Source organism: Micropterus dolomieu, linkage group LG08 (genome assembly GCF_021292245.1).
Source record: "Micropterus dolomieu isolate WLL.071019.BEF.003 ecotype Adirondacks linkage group LG08, ASM2129224v1, whole genome shotgun sequence".
NCBI classification, from domain to species: Eukaryota; Metazoa; Chordata; class Actinopteri; order Centrarchiformes; family Centrarchidae; genus Micropterus; species Micropterus dolomieu.
Window position 1 is genome coordinate 23,871,335 of NC_060157.1, and position 22,430 is coordinate 23,893,764.

The following is a 22,430-nucleotide window of genomic DNA, read 5'->3' on the forward strand; positions in this document are numbered from 1 at the left end:
TGCCAAAGCCGTGTTATGGCTCTGTTGTTGAGCTCTGGGAGGTCAGGGGCCTGTACTACGAAGCAGAATTTGAGGTTAGCAAGGTAACTTAATGTTTAACCCTGTGTTTTCAGTCCTATGACAGTGGCTCAATTCTTACCAGGGTATATCGCCGTGGTAACTTGCTGAATAACTAACCTGCGCCGGAGCAGGTTACATTGTGGAAAGGATCCCTACAGAGACAGACTGTTTTTTTTAAAGAGTACTATCATTTTTGTTTTACCAGAAACAGTATTATACAATAAAGAAATGCAACCTAAAGTATAATAAACAAATTCATATTAAACTAAAAGGGTAACTTTGGAGACTGGTTATATGTACCGCCCCACCTTTTGCTATTATGCACTTTTTGTGTCATGGATGGATTTATCATTTCATTACTCTATGAAGTTAATTTATGGCAATGTTTGGAAAATGTTTGAGTGTGTTCAATAAATTAATCGGATTTTTGAAGTGATAAAGAGTTCTTGAAAGTGAGTTGAACCACTTATTATTCAGTGCCTGCGGCTTTTAATGTCGAAAAGCTGACACACCACCTTTGCAGCTGAAAGAATGAAGCTAAAATGGTCATACACAACACATCTAAGAAACACATTAATTTAATGGAATACACAATTGTAATTATAATATAATAACATATGGTCCTTATAAATAGAGAAATAATACAACACACAATCACTCGATATAGATATAGTACCTGTGGAATATTTGAGCACCACTTGTCCGTCTTGTATCTCCAAGGCGATGAAGTCATGTTTCTCATTGAAGCGTCCATTGTAGAAGAGAAGACCACTGTTCTCCAAGGTGGCAAAACTAGAAAATGCACACATACAGAAACTCTTGTCCATAATACATTTATTGATGAATATTTTGTAGCCAATATTAGTATTGTTATATTATGTATACGGTATATTACATATTTGGATCCTGAAAATATACATTACACATTACAAATAAATTGAGTAATACTGTATGACATTTCAGATGAGATTCTTAATTCTGGCTTGGTTAATGCAACATTTGACCATGATACAGTCTGACATACAATACCTAATTCCACATGGCAAAACAAAAAAGACTCCTGAAAGCATCCTCATACAGACTTAGTAAGTAAGAAAAAAAGGTACTCAAATGGCACCACACGTAATCAACCATATTTCTGCAGACGTCCCCGCCTTTCAGCTGGCCAGAGTGACACAATAGTCTATTTTCCATAGCAAGGCCAGGGGGACGTGCTGAGGCCAAGGCTGCCATGTTAACATGGCCTGAACAAAAGCACTGTTGTTTTTTTTATAATACAGAACAGATGACAAATCTCCTGGCAACAAGACACAAGGCAATTCCCACTGCAAAAAATCTCCACTTTAAAAATTGCTTTTATCTTAAAGGTCCAGTTTGTAATAATTCTGAGGATCTAGTGACAGAAATGTAACATAAGATCCGTAACTATGTTTTCAGTGGTGTGTAAAGAACTTACATATTAAACCGTTATGTTTTTATTACCTTATAATGAGCCTTTTTTATCTACATAACTGCGGGTCCCCCTTACATGCACGTCGCCACGTTCATCGTCATGTTTCTATAGTAGCCCAAAACGGACTACAGAGCGTTCACTACGTTCTTGTTCTACTTCTGGTAGAATTCAGGCAGTGTAGACACTCATCACTATGTTGAATATTTATGTTTGAAGAAGAAGAAGAAGAAGAAGAAGAAGTAGTAATAATATACAGAAGGGGTCGGCAAATAAGTTTTGCACTGGAGCAACCATTAGATGGTAGGAGAGAATATAATATGGTTAGTTCAGCAGGTACAGTGTAGGACTTGTAACCTGAGGGTTGTGTGTTTGATCCCACCTTGGGACAATTTGGTTTTTTTTCCAACAAATGGATTCTCCTAACATTACTGCATGGGCTGTAGTGTGCGTGTTTCGGTGTTTTATCCGCATCCATCAACCTACAGACGCTTTTTCATTTCCCCAGTATCTTCAGGCAGAGTGCATTTAGGGGAATCACGTTTTCTGACGGCTCTTTCAGAGGTGTGTCAAGCAGGCTACAGACTTTTTAATGTCATTCAGTATTTTCAAGTAAAAGCACTAAATTCAACTCCAAACACTGCATTACAGCTAACAAGCTTATTGCGCTTTTATATTGTAGGCAAAACCACAAAAGAGGCAGTGATTATGTGAGTAACTGTTGCTACCATGACTGAGATCTATTTCATCACCGCTATCAAAGTTTATTCATTTTTATATGTTGCCGCTATCAAAGCACCATGATCTGGCAGCGGGCCAGATATTATTGCTGCAGGCAGTTTTGCCGATGGTCCATAATCACAAAGAGAATCAACATGTTTCCCTTGTCAGTGTTTGTATAAACTTTATCTATAATGTGGTTTATAATGGACTGTGGTGCAGAAACAGTGACAGTGTTTCACACACTTGGCTTACATTTTCCATTTTATCTGTCAGTGGCCAAGTCGCAATAACATATGGTTTTACTGAATAATTAAGTAAATAACATTTCTGAATATATCTACATAAAGAAACCTAATTTCTTGACTGGCCACTCTCTGCTGTCTCAGAAGATGGCACCTTTTGTACTGTGTCTGCCACTGAACCTTTAAGATGTTTTGAAACCAAAAGTCTTGCTTGTTGCTTTATGAACTAGTGGCCTTATCTCAAGTCCTTGAGGAACAATATTTCTACACATTCTTACTTATATCTGTGTTTTACATCCTTGGCTTGAACATCCACCAGAGATCAATGTGGCTGTAACAATAGAGTCATCACTGCAATACAGCAGTATTAGGAAAGGAGCATGTTATTGCCATTTCCATCGTGACAACTGTGTTATCTGAGAATGTTGCCTTTGTCTAAAATAAACCCAGCGTTATTTAATAGCGGGCATGTGTCTTGTTTGCATGGCTCTACTGTAGTTCTGACAGCACTGTGGTGTCCTGTCTAGTAGTATGCAGATTTAATCTCTTCAAGCCACCAGAAATATCTTAGGAAAAATAGTGTAACCTGAGCTTTACCAGAGTAAATGGAAACTGTGAGTGGAGTCATATGAAGTGAAGATGGAGAGAGGCTGGAGGTATAAAATGTTCAATATGTCTGTTTTTGCTGTATTTGTCTGTATTGTTTGTGAAATTCATTATTTGGATCCAACAACTGCATTTGAAAAAGATAAAAACAAAAATAAAGTATTTTCAAGGTGACTATTTCTCTTAAAATCAATAAACCTTTCTCACAAACCCCAAATGATTTGCACAGATTACAATTTTGCATTAAGGACATATCTATACTCTCACAGCCCTATAGAGCCATATTACCCATCATACTTGCTCATGTTACAACTACAACAGCTTCTGAAGCAGCTTTTGGGTGAAAGATGAAACATTTTTGCACTAGAGAAATAAAATGCTCTGGGAGAAAGTGAGTGACATGAATAATATGGCCTGATTTGCTCTGAAATTAGGCAAATGAGTAGCTGCCAGCAAACAGGACTCTAAATAAAACACTGACATCAGGGGAAGAACGCTGGCGTAGTAAGAGCAACGTGTATTTACAATTGGACGCTACTAAATTAGTCACCATTGGCTAACATGAAAGTAGTTTAACCCAACAACATTATCATGGGTTTTGTGATCTTGAAAAACTAAATTTACTGGTGTGGTGCCCTAGAGAAAGGCATTGAAATTGTAGTTCTGTAGACTAAGGTTGAAGCTCCCTGATGTGAATGGGTTTGACTGAATGTGCAGAAGGGCAGTTCTGAAGAAGACCAAACAGTATCTGTTCAACAACTTCCCTGACTTTCTACGCTGGAGTCTTCCAGGGGATACAATCTACCACAAAACCTCTTAAATGCTCATGAAGTGAGCTGCTCTTTAAGGAACAGCCACATCACATATATCATTCTTTGACTTACCATCACTGCCCAACTAGTGGTCACAAATCAATGACTCAAATGACATATAGTGCCTTTCCGCAACAACAATACACAGAAGCTCCTTGACCACAATGTCTCATAGCAACCACTCCACGGTGGCCACATCAGCCTAGCAACAACCCCATGGGCAATGTCACCTTGGCAACTATCATTAGAAAAGACATCACCCATGGCAACCATCCCATAACCCGACCTGACCACTCTTAAGGACCACTTCAGATTTCTCAAAGAGGCAAAGGAGTAGCACGGAAACGATGGTGGTGAGTAAGCAAGACAAAGTGTCCTAAAGTAAGGGGCAATCACTGACCTCTGCAGTAATGTATACATACTTTATGCCACAGCATCAATTTTAAAATGGAACAAAACAAGTTAGAGGGTGTAGCTATGTATCTCTACAGGTTACAAGCAGGTCAGTACTCTCTTGACAAAATTTGGAGATATTAAACTCAAGTAAAAAAGCCACAACTCCAATGGTGTTTTTTAAAAGGAAAAGTTAAGGAGTAACTCTAGCTAAAATCCTATTTTGGTCTTGATTGAACTAGGGCAGAGGTTTTCAAAGTGTGAGTTGGGCCTCCCCATGGGGACCCCAAACAGTTTCAGGGGAGGCTCAGTGAATGGAAGAGAAAAAGTATTACATTAGTCATCAAGAGGAGATCACAGAGAATAGCATTCCTGTTGAAAGTGTTCAAAAATACAGTAGTTTCAGTACTTTTTTCCAACTTTATCAGAATCAGAAACTAATAAATGCCTTAGGACAGACCTTTTTTTATTTATTTGGTGAGGTCTGAAGTTATGTCAAAATATATATTGTCAAACAATATTAGGGTATCTTGGCTCAATTGTTGAGTGTCTGTGGGATCAAATAACATAATGATGATCCCATAGGTGTTCAGGTTATTGAGCAAAACTAAGCAAGTAAACTAAGGGGGTGAGGGGGTGCCTTTTCCCAAGCTTTGTCTGAGGGGAGGCCCACAGTCTCAGACTTTTTTCTTACCACTTCACAAAATGAGCATAGGGTCACCAGAAAATGAAGCATTTGCCTTTGGAGCCCTTGCTGAAAGAGGCAAGACTTAAAAACAAGACTACCACATGATAAGATGTACAATAAGAAGAGAGAGTGGAAAGAGGGAAAGCAAAGCATGTTACTGAACCCAGTAAGTTGCCAGATGAAAGAGCAGAGGGGAGAAACCGCACTTCTCAGTGGAGAGAGAAGTGGAGGCAGCCGAGAGAAACACCATGAATAATAGGATCGATCTCTGAGACAGAGATGAAATAAATAGATTCAAGCAAAGGGAAGAGGAAGAGTCAGAGGCAGAGAACTGAGAATCAAAGAGGAGTGGTTATGGATCTCTGTCTGCAAGTGGATGATGAAAGATGGAGGCTAAAAGAAAGGAAGTCAAAACAACTATATGGCAATTTAGAGAAGAAAAGGAAAGACAGAGCAGAGAAAGACAAAGAGCAGATTACACTCAATTTACTCACGTTAACGAGATGGAAAGGTGAAATCTCTGTCTGAGGCCCCGAAACATGGCAAAGGACTTCGGTGGGAAGGACCGGGCAGTGACTGTGCAGTATGGACGCTCATAGCCTCCTGCAGGACACTCACAGCGGAAACCCCCACCTGAAAGCTCCCGACACGTCCCTCCATTACGACACACACCTGGCACACACCTGCCCTGCCGTCGATCAAACTCACATCGATCACCTGGGGGTTAAAAATAAGAATTCATTACTTCAACCTCTGCTGAACCTCAGTAGGAATTGCAACAGCAATGTCACAATAATCTCAATGACACAGGAAAGCTAAACAAAATGTCAGAATCAGTGACTCAGTAAGAGATCACCAAACTAAATGAGTATGTGCTTTGGGCAGTAAAAAATATTAAAAATGTTCCCAATAAATGTCCCCTTTACAAGGACAAACTGGTTGGCATAGTATTATCTTTAAAAAAACACAAATATAGAACAAAAGCACATAACTGCATTACATTCACAGTCTTAGGATATGCTGTATATAAATAGCCATGCCCCATCGAATAGCATTAATATACACATTTCCAGCATCCTTTCCTGCACCAACATAAAAGGATACGTCAAAAAAAATGGTTTAAGATTTTCCATCAGTCCCTGGACAGTTTTTCCATTTTGGTGTTTGTTCCACAGAGACTTCAGGCAATTAATTTTCATGAGCGCTGACCTTACTGAACTCACTGGCAAGTCCATCAAAATGAACACATGCTGTGCAACCAAGCTTTGATCAAACCCACAGAGCTTTAGGTTAACATGCTGAATTTAAATATGGTTAAGATAAAATATTGTCGTGATCGTAATATTTTACTCATTAGGCTATAAATGTAATTTGAAAGATTTAAATGACACCAGAAGCACCAGAAGAGGTCGAAGTCTGTCATATCTTATACTGACACAACTAATTCAAGCAATACCTCAGTGATTAAATACTCCCATTTCTAGCATTGCCTATTCAGAAAACAATGTTATTACCAAACTGAAACATCAAACATGCACCTAGAATCAATCTGCATGTACTGTTAACTAACTAACTTGTACTTACAACGTAATGCCTCATGCACACTAGAGGATTTTCATATCTTGATTTTTAAAATGTGGGATTCCACAGACAAATTTCACCAATTTTATATTTTATCGTGCACACCAGATGATTCTGTCAAGACGCAAGACCACACGCTTCCTGTTTACTAAACAATATCAGAATGCCGATTCCAGGAACTCGCGTTATCAAACGTGGCTTCGGAGTTAAACAGAAACGTTTTTGCACTTGATCCAATATTTTTGTTAAACTTCCATACTTTTCAAAGGGGAGCGAATTGAACCCAAAATCGGCCCAGTTATACTCTAGTGTGGGTAGAGTGCAAAAGTTTCTGATCCGCAGATTTGTTTACCAATTTAAGATTCTGTCCAAACAATTTTGTCTTTAGTTTCCAAAACAGTTAGGCAGCTGGTAGGCTTGGCAAAGCAAACATAGCACATCCGCCTACTTCCTAATATACTGGCTTAATAACTGCTAAGTTAGCTCATTAAAGCTACCAAGCTGAAGTTAACTTGATAACTGAGCCATCGCAACGGTTCACAGTAGTAGTAGTAGTAGTTTAAAAGTCAAGTTAGGTGGTCAACTGCTGCTTCACAACTGCTGAAGGTAGCTTTATAACTGCCGATATTATCTTAAGAAACAATACAAGTTAAATTCGATTTCAAATCATTAGATTCAATTTCAATCTATGAAATATAATTTCAAATTTAGCGTACAAAATTCCAACATACTGTCACTCCCAACTCGTCACGTGTTGACGAGTGGTCATGGCCCTTTGGCATCGCCTTTTAAAGCCCTGGGTACCCCTTTTGCGTCATTTTTAGACATTTAGGGCTCCGCAATCAAGTTAGCAACGCTTAGCAACAACAAATATATAAGGTCCGGTAAAGGTAGCAACAATAAATATGCAACGTCCAGTTACACTTTCAAATTAAAACGCTAGCATTTTGAAACATCGGCATTTTGATACAGCACATTATTAAAGTTGTGAAATGTTGCAATTTAGTTAGGTTTAGGCACAAAAAGAACTTGGTTAGGTTTAGGCAATAAAACTACTTGGTTAAGGTTAGGAAAAGATCATGGTTTGGGTTAAAATAACTATGAATGTCAGTTGCGTAATTTACACAATTTACGTAACTTGCCTAACTTCAATAAAAATATTTATTGTTAACTTTTTGTTTCACACGGGACACAAACACCGCTCTCCTGGTTCAAAGTCCGGGTTCTGGCCCTCTATCCACCCACCCCAACCATGTCCTTACTTTGTCTTTGCTGTTAAATATCATATGCCCCCTCTGCGCTGAAATATGACGCTCTGGGGATCCCCTGTGCGTTACATACTGACGCCGATGGGTCTTGAACATGCGTCCATATGTGACGAGTCATGGAGTGAGAATGGGTTTGAACATTTCAAATTCAACACTATTAAATTCACATTCAATTTGTGCTTATACTAAAATAACTCCATAGGTGGGGAAATGATCGAGAAGAACAGCTGCAGCCTGTAGACCAGGGGGTGCGGCATGAGTGGGTGCAATGTGAACCTCCAGTTAAACCCCTAAACTCACAATGGGCAAATGAAGGGCTGTGACATCACTACTGGATCTGGGTCAAAGTTAATTTGAAAACAAGATGGCAGGGGGCAGTTAGCTCAGTTGGTAAAGTTCACAAGGCCTTACAGCAGTGACCCGGGTTCAAATCCATGCTAATGCTACAGGCTGCAGCCAGACCTTCTTTAAATGTTCAGCCTCCACAAACAAACAGCAGAAAGTGACCATGTGTTATTTTTAAGTTATACAATCAGCTATTCACTGTCACTGTTGTTTTGAGGGCCTTCAATATACTCAACAAAGGTTGTGTTATGTCACTTGAGAGCCTTCTGTAGGTTTATACCTAACGTGAACGTCTTGCCCCAATCTCTAAAGCAGTGGTTCTTTTAACACATCAACAGCTTAACAGAGTGCTGCTGGTTTTCCTTCCTATCAGGCAATGAACTGAATGAAATATGTAAATTAGTACTTGATTAGAACGTGAATGTACGCAGGGGAAAAGGGGAAAAAAAGTATGCCGACTGTGATTCTGTTTTTTTAGAAGTGTGTGCAAAACAACAACAACCCAAACAAATGCAGATGAAAAATGAACACAGATTTGGCTGCCAGTCAAATAGGAGCTAGTCTGAAGTGTCTAGGGAGGCAGAAACACCCACGCAGCGCACAAATACACATACTGTATACACAATCACCCACATAAAAAGGTACATAGGAGTAGATGCTCACTCTTCTTTTTCCTTGAGCATATTTGGACACACATTGTCTGACATTTAGCAGCTGCACACAAAAGCACCCACACCCAGCGCCCTCCATATAAACAGAGCAGACAGGATTTGAAACTAGCCTTAAGACATATGGCTCCTTAAGGACCCACTTTAGAATCTGCCGATGGCTCTGAACACCCGCCCACACCCACACCCACACCCACCCACCCACACACCCACCCACCCACCCACACACACACACACACACACACACACACACACACACACACACACACACACATAAGATAACAAATAAACAAACCAAAATACATACACATTAATAATGGATGTAATAGATTTTTTTCTTTCTCAAACAAAGACATGAACACACATTCAATCTCTAAAAAAACAGTGTCATATTTCCCTTCTCTCTCTCTCTTTCTTTCTCTTTCTCTCACACACAGACGGATCATTGCCCCTGCCCTCGAGGCTCTCGGGTTTTATCATGTAGCTGTCTCTATTGGCACTTTGTGCTGCTTTTAGATGCCAAAGTACCCACTGGCAGAGTCCTCACATCTTAACACACACACACACACACACGCGCGCGCGCGCACACGGTTGTAAGTCAATAGAAGCCTTCACCTTTCCTCATGATCGTTTGGACCCAAATATAATCTGACACACACAAGACATGGACACAAAAAATCTCTCACATACAGTCAAAACAGAGCCCCACACACCTGAGGGCAAGTCATGACCACACACAAATGCACAAGTCACACTGAGGGAAAAGCTGTAAAAGCACACACGCAAACATTTCATACACAACCTGATACTGTCTGTGACACACAACACAAACTGAACCCCATGATGGAATAAGTGTTAAAAAATTTAGGGAGTATAACAATCAAATGTATAGACGACTTGAATTACCCTCTGTATTTTGTACTTTCCTTCATCATCCATCTATCCTCCTCCATGAGAGGGATACAAACAAAAAAAACAAGCAAGCAAAGGAAGCTTTTATTGTACTCACGATTCTGACCTTGTTTGCTTTTAAAACATATTCTGCACTCATAAGTGTGTCCCTACAAAAATCTAAAGTATTTGCTTGCTGATTGCTTATTTTTTCCACTTTTTGCACTTGATCAATATTTTTGTTAAACGTCCATTAAATCCCTCCTTACCTCCTTTCCTAACTGATTTATTCAAGCAATTATGTGATCTTCCAACTAATCCTATATGCAAACACCTTTGTATCTTTGTAGAAACCTATTCATTTTATTTCTCCATTCATCACAGTCACTTTACACACTTTATTCATTTGTTCATCCTACTCTTCATCACTCCATTTCCCCACATGCCGCAGGTTAACCGATATCTGCCAGCAACTGGCTGACAAACATACTCTCTCAAACCACCAAATCACCCTGAAGAGACACCCAGTTACACACCCAGCTCAGCTAACAATAGCCCAAGGACATTCAGATTATCACATCTGTCCGTCCTTGTTTAGCTTTCGCTTATCCTCTCTCCCCTTTCACATTTAACATATACTTCTATGGACGTGCACACAACAGGGAACCAATTAAATAGGGAAACACACACACACACACACACACACACACACTCAGAGCTCCATTTCCCAGCCTTTGTTTGTTGCGCCCATTCATCCGTACAGAACCTCTCATTAATATTAAAATAAATAAATAGACGTTAAAATAGACGTGAATTATGCTTGTGGTAATACTTAAGCACACACACACCTACAAATACACAGGCTAGTTCATTTTGCACACCTAGTTGCGCACAGATTGACAGACTGGCAGGTAATAAATTGACGATGGAAGACACAAAATAAGCATGCCCACATTCAGCATCAAAAATAAGAACTGCAGACAACATAAAAAAAAATAGACATACAGACACACTCATACTCTAATTAGAGGAGGTGAAGCACAGCAGACGTGATCTTAGACTGACTCAACGATAGATTTTTGTATTCTCGTCTTTTGCCCAAGCAGTATGAAGGCATCCACTACAACAAAGCACTTAAGTTGATCAGCAGTCATGGGAAAAACACATACAAAAATACAGCAGGACAGAGTCACTTTACGTGTATAATTTCTCAGGTTGCTCAATTCAGTTCAATATTATTTATAGAGAACCTTATCATAACAGAGGTTATCTTGTCACTTGTCATATAGAGCAGGTCTAGCGCATACTCTAATAATATTATTTACAGAAACCCAACCATTCCCAAAATGAACAAGCACTTGGCGCCCGTGGCAAGGAAAAACTCCCTACTAACAGGTAGAAACCTCCAGCAGAAGGTTGAGGGGGGGGCGGGCAGAGAGAGCGAGACAGCAGGAGAAAGAGAACACAGTAGCACATTGCAAGTTCCCCATAGAGATATAAAGTAATAGTAATGGTAATAGTGGTTAATGTTAATAAATATAATAAATAATTATAACTAATGTTAATAAAAATAGTAGCAATAATTATAGTAATAATAAGAGTTAAAATAGTAATTGTAGCAGTGAGTGATGAGCAGGAACATGGGAACATGTTCCAGCTCATCAGTGTGCTCGGCATTCAGACTCACGTGGGCACAAAGGTCACGCGATCACATCAACAAACGGTGAGTGTCTAATAGCAACATAGCACTTCAAAATTCCACACACAAACAAGTACAGCAACCTCATGTACACAAACAGATGGTTTTCAATGAACATAGCAGAATAGAAACAAACACATTCACACACAAGAAACAGCTTGAAGCTAGGGTAGGCAACGCAGTAGAAACTAGCCAGAGACAGTATCCGTCCAAAAAAATGCCACCCCCTCCCTTCAAGCCTCCCTCCAAAGCTATTCCCCCAAAACACATTTTCATGGACAATGACCGTAGTTCAGAGTGCACAGGTAGGCAGTCATGATTGGCCATGCTTATTAAAGTCTTGTAACAGTCCCAGATACCTGACTGCTGTCGGAATATAAAGACAAACATAACAAAAATTGTTGACAACGAGGGTGTGTTAAGTTTGCAGACAACATAACGGTCATCTGCCTCATCCAGGGCAGTGACGAGTCTGCATACTGACAAGAAGTTGAATAGCCGGCCCTCTGGTGTGGTCAGAACAATCTAGAGATTAACACACTCAAAACTGTGGAATTGGACTTCAGGAAGAGTCACTATCCCCCATCACCATACTAAACAGCACTGTGGACACAATCGTCAAAAGGGACCAGCAGAGGATGTACTTGAGGTCCAACCATCCAACTGATTGTTTAGTCTATAAAAATTACAAATTCCCAGATCCCAGAACATTCTTCTTTTTGTTTTGTCCAACCAACAGTCCAAAGCCCTAAACTTAAATTTACAACTACATAAGACAGAGAAAAGCAACAGATCCTCACATTTGAGAAGTTGGAATGGAGTGTTGGAAACATAACTTGGACAAGCAATTGATTAACAAAATTGATTCATTTCCTGTCAACCGACCATATATCAATAAATCAGCTAACAGCAGTTGCTAAAATTAGCTCCACTTCAAACAACTACACCATTAAAATGCTGCTTACATGACTCTTAAGTACATTTTGCTAGTAATACTTTTGTCAAATTTAGCATGCTGGACTTTTATTTGTTATGGAAGATTTACATATTGTGGTCTTGCTGCTTGTATTTAAGTAAAGAATCAAAATTCTCACCATCAGCACATCTACATGGACATGTCCACTAGCATACACACAATCCAAAATACACACCACGCTATTCACCCCACACAAACTTAACACATTTCAAGTCTGAAAACTACTGACTCTTCTCTGCTTGCATTTTGGCTTTATTGTTTAAAAGCAGAGCACTATTTTCATTCCCCTCCTTCATTTTTCTTCCTCCCCTTAATTCATCCTCCTCCTCTAGCTCCTTATTCCTTCCCTCTTCCTATCTCTATATATAAAATGTTCCACTCTTTACTGCGCCTTTCTCCTTCCTTTCTTCATCTCTTTCCATATCTTTCCATTTCTTTTCCTTCCTCTTCTTCCTCTGTGCCTGGCTTAATGCATTCACACCACCCCTTTATTCACGCAGATGTTTTATTCATCAAAGCCAGTATTATTCAACCACCCCCCAGCATCTTAGTTTGCTCCACCCACCCCAACTCCTCCCCAACACATGGTACATCCCTGGAGGCCAATACACTCCCAGTTGCTTCCCTCTTCTCCTTCCTCTTGTCTTACCTCTGTAGGTCTCACTCTCACTCGCCTTTGTCGGTGCTCTTTTTTTCCTTATACAGCCCTTAACAAAACAACTGCCTTCAAGGGTTCCATGGATTTTGAGCTCTGGGTAAAGGTGTAATGAGTCTGAAGTGTCCTGACTAGTGAAGTAGTAATCATTAATGTTTTCATATAAATAATATTATGTTTTGCTACTCTGTCACCAATAAATGTTACACAGTTAAAGCTATATTGTATGAGAGCCTTTCAGTGTGCTGTTCTCACATACTCTGGTGTACAGGATGTGATGCATTTAACCATTTCTGGTTCATTTGGAATAAAATGACAAAACGTTTGGAAGACAGCATGAGAAGCAATAAGCACCATGGCTGAACAAAGTATACAGAAAGTACAGCAAGTAAAAGAAATACATTATAGTCCTACTCACAGTGTTGACTGTGACTGATGGGAGACCTCTGGAAAGTGTATTGCAGAAACATCACTGCTTAGAAGCACTGTATTTTGTAGTATACAAAATATAAAATGACAAATCAAAGCGTGCAGGACTGTGTTTTTAACTTCTTTAAACAGTAAAGGATTTTATAACAGAGCCATGGAGAATACCTCATTCTGATTGGCCAGATGGCAGCCTAAAGCTTAAACTTTGTGTTTCAGGTTTAGTCTGCTTGTCTGCAATGACAAATGCACTTTTTGCTACAGCTTGCCCATGATTGGCTGCTGTTGCATTAATTCAAAATTAGGGGTGTGACGAGACACCTAACCCCATGAGACCAAATGAGAGTCGAGACTGGGTTCACAAGATTGAGACGAGATGAGATTTTAACACTATTTTAAGTCTTTAGTGATGAATTATATACAAATTTTGAGCATTAAACACTTTAATTCCTGCATTCTGATGATTTTTCTGCACCACTTTATGGTGAAAATGTTTTTATTTATGTGAAGAGAAACACAAAATTCAAGTGGCAGGTGACAATTCAAACTCTACAGCCTAACTCTACCAGAATCTAAGTTAGTGTGGCTCTCAGTTATTCTGGGCTGCTTTCAGATCTGTTTCTCCTGTAGATGAATTTATTTAATATCATCCCTGCTGAGTCATGATTTAGTCTTCCCTCCTGTTTTGTGTCTTGGTTTGGGGATGATTTAAATGCGATTGTGGCTCCTTTTCACCTCAATAATAAATTAGAATTAGAATCTTAGAATTAGAATTAGAGTTAGAATCTCCTAGACTTTAATAGCGCCTGTGTTTCAGCAGATGTTCTGCTCATGTTCAAAACTTTCTGTACATTCAGAATCTCTCTCTTTGTGTTCTCTGAAATGTCCAGAAAAAAGTCATATTACCAGACTAACATCATCGTTTAAAGAGAAGTCTACCTGCTCTATACTCTGCTGTGCATTACGTTATTGGTGCACTGGTAGTAACATTATCTCCTTCAGACTGTTTGACCGACGCAGTTTGTGACTGCATGTGAAACCGAAAGTAACTGAAACACTTGTGTTCAGCAGAAATCACAACACAAATCCACACATGTTAAATTCAGCAGCTCAGATAAAGTGCAGCTCACAGTCCCAAACAGAGCAAGGCTGCGCTTCAGTTTTTAGATGTTTATGTTGCAAAACTCTACCAGCTACGTTACCACTCATCACTGTCCGGACTCACAGCGCGAGCAGTAGGGGTCAGTTGATTACTATCAGGGAATACGTTGATGTTGCATCAGCCGGGCTATGTTGATTCGCTCTGCAAGTCTATCTTATCAGTTATAATTACGTTTGTATTTTACCATATGAGAAAATTAATATGTGGATTGACAGCATGTGAAAAATGTCAATTGCGTCAGTCTCGGGAGACAGCTTTATTTAATCTCACAAGATCGCATCACACCCCTATTCATAACATGTCCATTCTGTCTATACAGTAAAATTAATAATTTATTTGTTGCACACCTTTTTCAAAACATAATCTGGAGTTTGGGAAGGATATCAAGTCATTTCAAGTCAAGTGTTAAAGTCAAAATTGAGTTGCACATCTTTTTTGATTTTGTAAAGTCGAGCCTGAACCGGAAGTCTGCAACAATGCATACCTCTGCCAGATGGTGTGTATTATTTTCTGTTTTGTTATTGTGGATTATCCTTTACCTAAAGTCAGTATCTATAAATATACACTGTTATATCCTAAAAAATAGAAAATCAGAGCTTCAAGACACAAATAGTGATGATGTCATCAGCTGCAACTGGCCCACACATCACGTTTTTTGAGATTAGTCATTTTATTGAGTTTGATTTAAGTACGGTTTCCAGCTGTGATTCACAAAATGTCCCCATGTCTTAGTTAAATGATCACGGCTGCTGTCATACAGTGTTTCTAGTTGTTCGATGATTCACTGTCTATCATGCAGCTCTGCAATTTCTATTTTGATGACATCATCACTACAGTTTGTCTCTGCTGTCAATCTTCAGAGATTAGTTAAAATACAACAAATTAAAACTGAACTGAACATTATCCCAGAAATAACACATTTTATTCTAGAGTGGATTTCAGCTTTAAATGACTCTGCAGCAAAAATGATCTGTGTGGAACCATGGGAGCATAATGCAGTAAATGTATTTTGATTTGATACTTCTTTTCTTATTAACTTTAATTTGAACTTCTTTAAACTTCCTCCCTCTTACACAGTCTCTCTCTTCCTCTTCCTACACTGATCTCCTCTCTTCTTCCTTCAGGCACTGTGTTATTTGCCAGTCCGTGCCACCCTGTTTGTACTGTCACTTGTTCTTCCATTTGTTTCCTTTTCCGCATTGCTTTTCTCTTCTCTATTTACACTCTTTACTGCTTCCCTATAATAACACTCCACTTGTGGCTATTTCCTTTCTCTAGAGGTGTCTTTACACCTCATTTTAATGCCTTCTGTCATTTATATTGGCCTGTCTTTAACATATTCTTCTACTTGATGCTCTATCTTCTCTAATTTCCTTTCTATACACCTGTTTCATTTTCACTGTGTTTCCCTTACATATAAGTCACTATCTGCCTCAAAGCCCTTCTCCCTTTTTTCAGTCTCCAGCCGCTTTTCCCTTCTGTGCCCTCCTTCCCATTTCTTGATGTGCACTTTTCCCCCATTTCCACTTTCATCTGCCTCAACCTCTCTCACAATCCCCTTTTGACTTTTTTTTTGTCCATTTCCAAAAGATCTGATACCGGATATTGATAACCATCACTCCCACATTTATTTTCGATGCTCTTTAGTGTTCTCTTTTCACTGTGGAGCCCTTTCTTTTTTAATTATTTTGTTTTCCCTTCCTTTTACTCTTTCATTTTTTATTCCATACATATTCTACAACATAATAATTTTTCTTACACCCAAGATGGTTGAATTTATTTTCTATTTTCTTACCGAACTTGAAATGTTCCTTTCACCCTGATTAATACCCAGCTACTGACTTTACATGTAAATCTCAACTAACTTTGTACAGTTCCAGTACTTCAGTGTAAGAAGTCAGTCACCTTCATTTTTTTTTATTATATATCTCTATATTTATATCATCTTTGTTGAATCATGCAAGCCTGGCTATTGATTAAAGACTCCAATGCCATCCAGAGTTTCTGTGTGGGTCTTCCTCCTCAACTGTTAATGTTACCCTGTGCCTTCAAAATCATACCTTTCATGGTCAAAAATCCTACTGCTATCTTGAGCGACGCTAATGATATTTTTGATTTGGCTAGCAACAACATAGTATTGGTAGGTCCATAGATAGAAATTACTAAGACAAACACTGCTGACAAAATCATGGTTGTGTTAACACAAGGCTGCAGCTCAGCATCAGGGGCACACCTCTAAAATTGTGCATATGCAAAGTACCGTCTATTTAACTCTTGGAAGACAATGTATTTATCCACTGTGGCCAAAATACCACAAGGGCATCTCATACGCTGTGATTACAAGCATTAACTTTAAATTTTTTACATGAAATGCATATCTACTATAAAGACTGCAGAGGGGCCTGAGGTACTTTTTTCCCGTCTCCATGCCTTTCCCTCACCTCATGCTTTCTAACTTATCTCGCCAAAACTAATTTAGATTCCTCTTTCCTTCCTCTCAAACTGTTTAATGCATTTATCCCACACACCTCAGCAAATCACGTCCCCTGCAGTGGATTTTTTCATAAAACATTCCAAAGCATGTTTATTATGTATTTAGAAGTCTCTATTTCCTTTATTTTTTATCCTCCTACATAATCTGTGCTCATTTCAAACCTCATTCCTAAAACTAAGCGGTCTCACTGTTCTGGCTGTTTGCACCACTTTTATTTCCCTCCCCGCAGTATGTCCTGCATATATATATATATATATATTTCATCCCATCCCTCAAACTAATTCACCCATCTCCTCATTCTCTCCCTGCATTTCCTTCACTAACTAATTTTGTCTCAGCCTACTTCAATCCCAGCGCAAAAAGTATTTCCTCTCTCCTTCTCAATGGCTCACTCCTCTTTCCATTCCTTTCTCTCCAACTTTCAGCCCATCCACACCTTCTTCAAAAGGCTAAAGCATGCTTATACACAAGCATTATTCTTCACATAGTCTTAGCTACCTCAAGCTAATTTTGTGTGATCTCCATATCTGGCGGATTTAATTTCTCAGTCTAACATGCATATCTGCTTTATCACATCCAAAACTAATCTCCCCTCTGCCTACCGCATTTCTTCTTTGTCTCTTTCTCTCTTCCGCAGTTTCTCAGCTGACCTCAGTGTAAAACACAGATCGCTTCACCACAACCAAGCGATTTGTTTCCTCCCTGTGTCCTTCTTCTCACAAACTAATTTAGTCTGCATTCATGCTTGTCCCTCACTGTCTGCCATCTATTCTTTGCAGCTCTCCAAGGCATATCCCTTGGACTATAATCTGCATAATGTGCATTTCTCTTACATATATTTTTCTGTCTATTGTTATCACTGTCCACTGGCTGGCTGTCCACTGTGAACTTCTCTTTATACCACTGAGGTCTTTTTCCCATTTTCAGGGTTAAGGACTGTTGCATATTCCCGTCAGTGCTGCAAGCTTTGCATGTTTCTGAGAGTGAAATAGAAATGGTTAAAAATAAAAGAGTGCAGATTGTAGAGCTTCAGCTGAGTTTAGAATCGTAGCAGCGGGGGGCAGGACTACAACTTCCCTCCTATGTTTGATTAAATCTTTAGTGAGGCACCCTGGAAAGAGAGGGGTTTTATTTCTTAGAGAAGCAGAAGCTAATTATTTCATACTTAATATCAGCGTTTCCTTTTATCACTTGCCATAAAACTATATGATTCAGGTCTAAAAGGTATAATCTGACCCAAACAAACAATTCCATCGCTAACAACAACAGCTCAACCTGGCTTTACACCACATTTTGTTGCATGCATTTCTATATTAAAATTCTTGAAAATGGGCTCATTTGTTTGAAACTTACAAATCATCTCAAAGCCACTTTTCAGTGGAATCAGTTGATCTCTTAGTTTATCTATTTTGTTTTCTGTTTGGCTATTAAGTTACATGAAAATGAAATAAATTGAAGGAACACCAGTAGATGCCTGACTACTTAAAATACACGTAACTATCTAAATAGCTACCTTTTTAAAAAAGAATACATTTGACATGTCACACTAACAGAAGCATATGATTAAATTTAGTAATTTAGTATAGCTGCCTTATTTCCAGTGTCCAAGTATAAAACACACTGTTGTTAGCAACACCTGTGTTTTTCGTAATATGAGCTGTCAAAATGTCAGCTATAAAAAAGCCCTATGAGCAGATTAAAGCAGCAGTCTGTATCAAATTCTTCCTCAAATTCAATTAATTTATTTGAGGACTTCAGAAATCTTGTAACACACAATCAGTAAACTAATAAACTTTTCACACTATAATAAAGCCACATTTTTACTTTTACCCGCATTGTTACACACCAGTAAATGTAAATGCTCTGTACTTGTATAGTATTTCTAGTCTTTTCGACCACTCAAAGCGCTTTTACACAACATCTGCATTCACCAGTCACACTCACTCATACACTGGCGGAATAGCCGCCAGGGGCAATTCGGGGTTCAGTATCTTGCCCAAGGACATGCAACCAGGGGTAGCCAGGGATTGATTAAAATCCCTGGCTTCCCTTCCAATTAACGGCCAACCCGCTCTACCTCCTGAGCCACAGCCGCCCCGCAAACATTACCAGTGTTAACATACGGTAAATCATAGTTTCATTTTAACCCTGGGCTGGATATTCAATCACTATTTTCTACACATCTACACTACATCTGTGGGGTTGTCTCCATAAAGGCAATGTTAACCATTCTACACGTGTATAAAAGGTAGTTTAAAATCTTGTTCAAAGTGTCTAACCTTATCCCTGGTTAAAATCTGTGGTTTGGAGAGGGGTTAGTGCGTTTACATCAATTGTGAAATCTTTTGGTTGTCTTTGCCTTTAGTGGAAGAGGAGGTGAAGAGGCTCAGTCATCCTTAAAGTCAGTTTTACTGGGATGAAGCACTCACCTGCTGCTGTTATCCGAGTACACTTAACTTAAACCTTCAGGGGCAGTCAGTATTAGCTTCAAGATCTTTTCTTAATACATACTTTCATTGGTGGGCTTATCCTGATTTTGCTAGATTTTTTTTGTTTTACCTTATTGTACTTCTAATTTGCTCCAGTTTAATGTGTTTACATACAGCCAAGTTTTCCATTAGCTTTTATTATTATTGTAACTGTAGAACAACCTTCAATCACAAAAGATTATTATCTTTTTTTTTTTTTTTTACATGATTACAGTTACAGATTATATGTTTCTGTGCTGATGAGGCACTTCCTCTACAAAGATTTCCTACAAGCTTCAAAATATTTAGAGCCACCTGATCTATACTCATTCATCAGGGGACTGGATAATCTTTCCATTTGCATTTTATCATTCAAGGTGATTAAACTATTTTTACATTAAACATTTGGCTTTTGTGGCACAATTAAAACCAGTATAACTGTTCACAAATCACATCTGACCCAGGCCCTTTGGAAGCTTCTGCTTTAGACTGAAAATTATTTCTCACTCAGTGGGAAAAAAAACATTTTCAGACTTGGTCAAAACCCCAAGCTTAGCTCCTGCCTGTGAAAGGATTCCATAAAGTGTCAGGGAACAGCAATTCAAAGGCCCAAAAAGCGTATGAGGGGATGCGTGAAGGCAGGTTGGATGGAAAAATGAAAAAAATTAATGAGGGAGAGAGCAAACTTAGTTCGGGGATGACAAGAGATTTCTGTGTGTTGCAGAATCAATTCATCCCTATTTATTCGTTCTCCTCCTTATCCTCCCACTAGCCCTAGGCATTGACAAGTTACCACAAAACCCAACGTCTATGCAGGAAAAGCACAACACCGACGACCCAGAAACCATCTGATTTCTCTCGCTCTATCCCTCATCTCTTATCCTCCATCCCTCTCTCCGCCGTTGCTCTGAGATGTCTCTCACCTCCTTTCCCCCCGGCAGCCCTCCTTCCATGTTATTCTCTCTGAATTCATCAGTCTCCCTTGTCTCTGAAAATGCTGCCATGTCTCTTCTCCGTCCTTTCCTTCATCTCTCATGGTCTGTTGTTTGCACTCTCTCCCTCTCTTGTCCCATCTTTCACTCAAATTTTTCTCTGTCCCTCCTTTTCTCTTCCACTCACGGTTATTCATTCCTTCTTTTGAGCTCCAATAATGAATTATCGACTTTGTTTATCTTTTATCCTTTCTGTCTCCTCTGTTTATTTTATTTATTTATTTGTTTGTTTGTTTATTTGAAAAGGGACAATGTACACTGATCAACATTCAAGCAAATGTAAGCATACCCGAGTTAGCCACAGGCTAGTTTTCATCGGCAGTCCCCTTGCCAGATGTTATTAGGCATCCTAAAATAGTAAACTGTTATAATACAATAAAAAAAAATATACAATTGACAAAAGGTAAAAAATTACACTGTGTTAAAAATCACATATAATCGAGTACACAAGATGAGCAGATCAAATCAAAAAATAGATGACAGTTATTGTTGGTGGATGGGACCAGCGTCAGTGTTGACAATGTTGATTTTCAATAAGCCATTTCTTTACATTAATCTTAAATGAGTAATAGGATGGAGACTCTCTAATTGATGGTGGTACTGAGTTCCATTGATGTGACGCTGTAAATGAAAAGACGGCCTGGCTGAATACAGTTTTTTTGAGTGGGATTGCGCACTGTCTCTGTCCTTAGGCCCCTACACACTCTGTGTGAACAGCGATTTTGCAGGTTCATTGCATGTCACACTGTGCGAGATAGGTCAAATAAAATCTTTGTCAGACCGAATGTGCAATGGATGTCTGGTTAATCTGAGCAGTATAATGTAGATAAATGCAAGCAATCTTTCATCTAAGCTTTAGCCATAGCCATAGCACAGTTTGCATTTTCAAAAGTGAAGCTCAGCTTACAATGTTTCACTGTTTGTAGACGCGGGTCGTAGCAGCGGCCACATTGTAAGAATTTGGTCCTAAATTTGGAACTCTATCAGAATTGTAAAGGTTTCACCCCATTTCTCTCTTGCTACTTTTTACTAGTATCACCCCAATCCCAAAAGCATATACGCAATTCTCCATTATCTAGCTCTTTATTCCTCTTCCATCTCTTTCCATCATACTCTATTCTCTTTCTCTCTGCTTCCCACTTGCTGTCTCTATTTCTACCTCCATTTATCCTTTGCTCATTTCCTCTCTCTCTCTGTTTATCTGTCTTTCTGTCTGTCTCAGTGGGAGTCTACAAAACACTCTAACATCTCTCATGAAGGAAAAGTGTTGCTTCACTCCCCAAGCTCTCTTTTGATTTGAAATAAAAGGCAACGTGAAATATCCCCCAGACACACACAAAGACATTCATAGTAACTACCCTTCCCTAAATCTACTCAATGGCTTGAAGACTGAAGCAATGTAGCAGTATGAAATGGCAAAAAAAGACAGCAAAAATTAGTCTAGAGTGTTGGGAAAGGTAAGAAAGAATGAAATGTGTCTGTGACAAATTAGTTTGGTGACAGTAAAAAGGAGTGAGGGGTTTATGTGTCAGTTAAGTGTCAGTGTGTGTGTGTGTGTGTGTGTGTGTGTGTGTGTGTGTGTGTGTGTGTGTATAAAAGACTAAACATCAGGTAGAGAGCTGAGGAGGAAAAAGCTCTCCCACTAGGTGTGTGTTCTCATGTTGTTCAGCTCAACATGACAAATCAGAGCGGATCAAAAAGGAACTCAGTGAGGGACATGAACAAAGAAGCACAGATAATTCAGTTTTTAATAATAATAATAATAATTATTATTATTATAATACGTGGTGCGTGTGTGGGTGAGGAGGCGGGCAGCAGAGATTTGGATATA

The 22,430-nt window shown here is 39.0% G+C and overlaps 1 protein-coding gene across 1 annotated transcript in view; it reads right to left on the reverse strand.

Annotated features, from left to right (window-relative positions):
- celsr3 (cadherin, EGF LAG seven-pass G-type receptor 3) overlaps positions 1–22,430 on the reverse strand; it is a 129,692-nt gene that overhangs the window by 72,108 nt on the left and 35,154 nt on the right. The window contains exons 4-5 of the mRNA XM_046056226.1: positions 5,469–5,691; positions 737–852 (exon numbers count right to left, since the gene is read on the reverse strand). Coding sequence (XP_045912182.1) covers positions 737–852; positions 5,469–5,691 — 339 coding nt within the window. The remainder of the gene's footprint in view (positions 1–736; positions 853–5,468; positions 5,692–22,430) is intronic.